Raw genomic sequence first — 5,000 nt, 5'->3', positions numbered from 1 at the left:
GGCAAACACTTGGGCACAGTATTAAGACTCCTTGTCATGCTATTATTTCTTTTTTTCCTATATGCTTTTGCTGCTTTGGCATTTTTGGGGTCTATATTTGTCATTTGTTATGCTGTATCAAGATGGTAATAGATTACACCATGCAATAACGGTAACACTGAGTTACATTGTTATAATTTGTTTAATATTCAAATATTTTTCTATTATTCAATTTCCTGTAACACACACTAATCCACTAGTAATGGATGCCATGTATGGGTTCCTGCATGTGGACATGGCATCCTTCTAGAACAAGTGCTCACCCTGGCATGGCTCACATATGGTACACTCAACCCTTGTTCCCAGTGGAAATAATACAAGTGCCCCTTCCTAAAGGTCCACTGATCAATTTCCATCTAAGAGATATTTGTGCAGTCATGGTTAATGCCTCTGCCTCTTAGCCCCTTAGCCAATTTTTTCATGACAAGATTTCCTTGTCATCCAAGTCCAATGGAAAATAAAGAAAAAAAGGAAAAGAAAAAGGGAGGGGGGGGGGGGATATATAGATATATAATCAGGCAAGTTCTTTCACATAGTAATATCATAATATACTGAAACCTTTCCTATTCATCAAAATTATTATCAGGTATTTAGTGCTGTCCTTTACTAATTACTATTATATGGTGAGTAAATTTTATGGTGCAAACAATAAACACTTGCATATGGAGCAAAGAATATATGAATTTAGAAAAACTGAGCCCTACCATGAAGTACCTGTTTATTGCTGAAAAGTACATATTATATATGTACTTCTTTCTCAAATTGTTTGCATTTAATTGTTTCTATCCTATGAGTCTCATGTTAAGTTATATTCATATCATATTACAACAGAAATCTTCCAACTTTCCTACTAAATTCTCATATACATATTAGTCTATTCACACTTTGGTGTATGCTTCTGCAAAATTAGAAAAAATAAAAATAAAAATATCAGTTCAGTGACCACACACCTCTCTACAGTTAATAAAATAAATATTTAAGAAAATTATTATCAGACTTACACACAATTATTAGTCCTCTGCATATACTAAGTTTTTTTATTTTATTCTTATCACAGCTATAGACTCTACCACCACCCAACTTCCAATCTTTTATAAAATAGTGAAAAATGTCTTTCCTTTTAATGGTTCTGTTTTTATAAAACCAAAGTCAGTCCTTCCTTTCCTTTCTAAAATTATCTGATCACATCATTATGTAGATTAAATGCTTGTTCTGAATCCCTACTCTGCTTATAAAAATGCTACCATTCTCTTCAAACACTTAATGCATACAGCTTTATTTCATGCATCATGACTTACCCCATGCTTTCAGTTTGTCATTCTTTGACTTAAGTATTATCATTTGTTTGGTGTCACAATTAGATACAAGCACCTACAGTGAAGGGAAATCTTGGAATCTTGAAAACTATTTGTTATGAACTTCTGCTATGAATGTTGTGCATAAAACACTGAACAAGCTGGGCAGAAAACGGGCACTACTGACCACATGTTTTCATTCAGTGTTTTCTAAATACCATTATCTAGATTAAAGAATGCACCGTCTTAAATTTTAATGCATATGTAGCACATCAACTCAATAAACAGTCACTTTTCTACTCTGATTTCCATTTACAAAAAACAATGAGTAATGTTTTTGGAATGTAAAGATCAAAATCAATAGAATAATGCTTGAAAATATCAGTCAATATTTAGTGTACTGTGGGTTTACTAGTACTTTGCCTGCTCCTCATTTAGCAAGCTGATTTAAAAACCAAAAATATATAACATATATATATATAAAAAAACACACACACACACAAAAAAAACCCTGCAGAGTGAAGCTCAGACTGAAGACTAGAGAGAGAGGAAAAAAACAAAACAAAAAAACACAGGACTCACTTCAAAGTGTTCAGCACTGTACCAAAAAATGTGCTCTTGGATCTCTTGCCACCCCTTCCCCCCCACAAACAAATTCACACAAGCCGGCAGGGCCTAAGGGGAAAGCATGACAGAGGACTTCAAATATTATTGGCAGGTAGAAAGAGGCCCAACCTAGCATCACAAGACAGGAAATTAAGGAAAGGAACCCGCAATTGCTAGTGGGAGTAGTTGAAAGAACAGTAAGAGAATATTTGAAAAATAGCAAGGGTACTGTCTTTGTAGAACTGTCCATAAACCATGACTGGCATGTGTTTGGTGCATTAAAAGACTGGCTTTTGTATCCCAATACAAAGAATGGAGACTACATTAGTACCTGAAAGTGTTGTGGTCAGATGAGGCAAGCTCTGAGGTGACTAACATTTGCCAGGGTCAGTGACCCCACTGACCCTAGCAACATAAGCCACATGATTAGAAACCCCGACTCGCTCATGGTTTGGGGTTGTTTTTCATGTTATGTGGTTGGAAAATAAATTATATTAATCAAGAACATGAACCAGTGCAGCTAATCTGAACTTATTCTGGATGAACTTGAAGACTGTTTGTCAAAATCTGAGACTGATGTTTTCATGAAGTATGAGGCATCGTGTCAAACTGCATAATTAGTAGAGAACGGTTTTGAATTTTGTAATGTTAGATTGCAAAATCTTTGGCCAGGAAACTTTCTAGACATAAATCCCTTAAAGACCCTCAGGACACACACCAAACACCATGTAAAGGAAAGGAATACATCCTCCATCCTGCCCCTTCAAATGTCCATTCAGGACATTTGGGGCAATATCAAGACTTAATAGTTACAACACCGAGCTGATTCCCTTCCAAAATCGCCTCAAATGATCAAGAAAAGTCAAGGATATTCCACTAATATTCATTTTTGGTCAGTATCCCCTTTAGTACCATCTTCTACTGCATTTCTCTTCTTCTCCAAAGGTGAGACAAGTGTTTGGAAGGTCGGCATCTTCCGACACCACCAGCAATGTGATTATATATATATATATATATATATATATAAATATAGAAATATATTTATAAATATATATATTATATATATAGGGAGGGAAGGGGGGAGAGAGAATCAGAAGTGAGAAAGAGAGAGTGAGAAGAGGGGAGGAGAGTGAGAAGAGGGGAGGAGAGTGAGAAGGGGGGGAAAGTGAGAAGGGGGGAGGGGGGGGAGAGTGAGAAGGGGGGAGGGAGGGAGGGGGGGAGAGTGAGAAGGGGGGAGGGGGGGAGGGAGGGAGGGAGGGAGAGGGAGGGAGAGGGAGAGGGAGAGAGAGAGAGAGAGGAAGGTGGGGGGGAAAGGAGGAGGAGGAGGAGGAGGAGGAGGAGGAGGAGGAGGAGGAGGAGGAGGAGGAGGAAGAGGAGGAGGAAGAGGAGGAGGAAGAGGAAGAGGAGGAGGAGGAGGAGGAGGAGGAAGAGGAGGAGGAGGAGGAAGAGGAGGAGGGAGGGAGGGAGAGGGAGAGGGAGAGGGAGAGGGAGAGAGAGAGAGGGAGAGAGGGAGAGAGGGAGAGAGAGGGAGAGAGAGGGAGAGAGAGAGAGAGAGAGAGAGAGAGAGAGAGAGGAAGGTGGGGGGGAAAGGAAGAGGAGGAGGAGGAGGAGGAGGAGGAGGAGGAGGAGGAGGAGGAGGAGGAAGAGGAGGAGGAAGAGGAGGAGGAGGAGGAGGAAGAGGAGGAGGAAGAGGAGGAGGAGGAGGAGGAGGAAGAGGAGGAGGAGGAGGAGGAGGAGGAAGAGGAGGAGGGAAGAGGGAGTGGGGGGAAAAAGGAAAGATAGAAAGAGGAGAGGGAGGGAGAGAGGAGAGAGAGAAAGAGGAAAGGGAGAGAGAGAGGAGAGAGAGAAAGAAGAGAGGGAGGGTGGGAGGGAGGGAGGGAGGGAGAGAAAAGATAGATGAGCTAGCACAATGACAGATGGTCCTTTTAACAATCCTGCTTTCCCAGTTCTGATTTATTAATATCATATATATAAAATATAGAAATTCCGTATAAAAATACCCAACATACCAACAATCACATCCCCCTCCCACTCGCATACATCCATGCCTGTGCTCCCCTACCCCCATCTACGCCAAACATGACATCTACGACCCACACTCATGCACACAGATGTACACATCCTCATGAACATACACACACACACACACACACACACACACACACACACACACACAATCTGATCTTCAAAACTTCAACAGAAAATAAACAACCTTTAATATATGCAGTAATTACTTTTACCTTTCATCTTCAAGATTATCTGTGCATTCACATTGTTTTCCTAACAAGAAGGGACAAGGTGCACTTCACGTGAGAATTGTGATACTATTGGCACAACTTTGCTTGCATACAATATTGTGTAATCGCACCTTGCAGAAATGCTGAGCATGATGTAAAACAATGAAGAGAATTTGTGCAAACAGAAATTTCCACATATTTGCTCCCACATAAAGGCTCTTACAAATTGTGATTTGGCAAGCAGTATAATAAACATGTACAGCATTCACACACACCCAAGAAAACATCCAAAGAATATGCATTTGTGAGGTTGCATGTGCCATCCCACCCCAACTCTTCCAATTTTTACAACTCCCTACACAAGAATACAAACATAAGCAGGCAACCGTTACTGTTTTCCCTTGCCAACTACTTCCCAAACAGGATACAAGCCACTAATGTATGTTCCCAAGCTCATACGAATCTACTTACTCATCCATAATACAATCCTTCTTTGGGGGAGAAACATTTTCGTCAGTGGTAGTGGTGGCAGGGCGTTTTGGAGGGGATGTGAACTGCCGGTAGTCAGTGTCACCAATAGTGGCTGGAGCTGTTGTTGTGGCGGGGCTGCTGACTTCTGGCTTCTTAGCTGAAAGGCAGTTGGGGGTTGTTGGCACACAAAAAAAAGAAAAAAAAAGAAAGAAAATAAAGAAAGAAAGAAAGATAGAAAGAAAAAAAGGATTCAGCTTTGTCTGCAAATTTGTCACAGTAGAGCAAATCCTTTCATATCCTGAAACAAGCAGTAATTCCCATGCTCTTTATTTATAAAGCAAAACAAAAAAAA

The 5,000-nt window shown here is 40.3% G+C and overlaps 1 protein-coding gene across 1 annotated transcript in view; it reads right to left on the bottom strand.

The window, feature by feature from the left end:
• The window catches only part of LOC125030999 (pre-mRNA cleavage complex 2 protein Pcf11-like), a 79,095-nt gene that overhangs the window by 7,699 nt on the left and 66,396 nt on the right, over window positions 1–5,000 (bottom strand). The window contains exon 8 of the mRNA XM_047621420.1: window positions 4,649–4,805. Within this exon, the coding sequence (XP_047477376.1) occupies window positions 4,649–4,805 (157 nt within the window). The remainder of the gene's footprint in view (window positions 1–4,648; window positions 4,806–5,000) is intronic.

The sequence above is a fragment of the Penaeus chinensis genome, chromosome 12 (assembly GCF_019202785.1).
Source record: "Penaeus chinensis breed Huanghai No. 1 chromosome 12, ASM1920278v2, whole genome shotgun sequence".
Classification (NCBI taxonomy): domain Eukaryota; kingdom Metazoa; phylum Arthropoda; class Malacostraca; order Decapoda; family Penaeidae; genus Penaeus; species Penaeus chinensis.
Note: the sequence above shows the minus strand (reverse complement) of the source record. Positions and strands in the feature narration are given on the sequence as shown.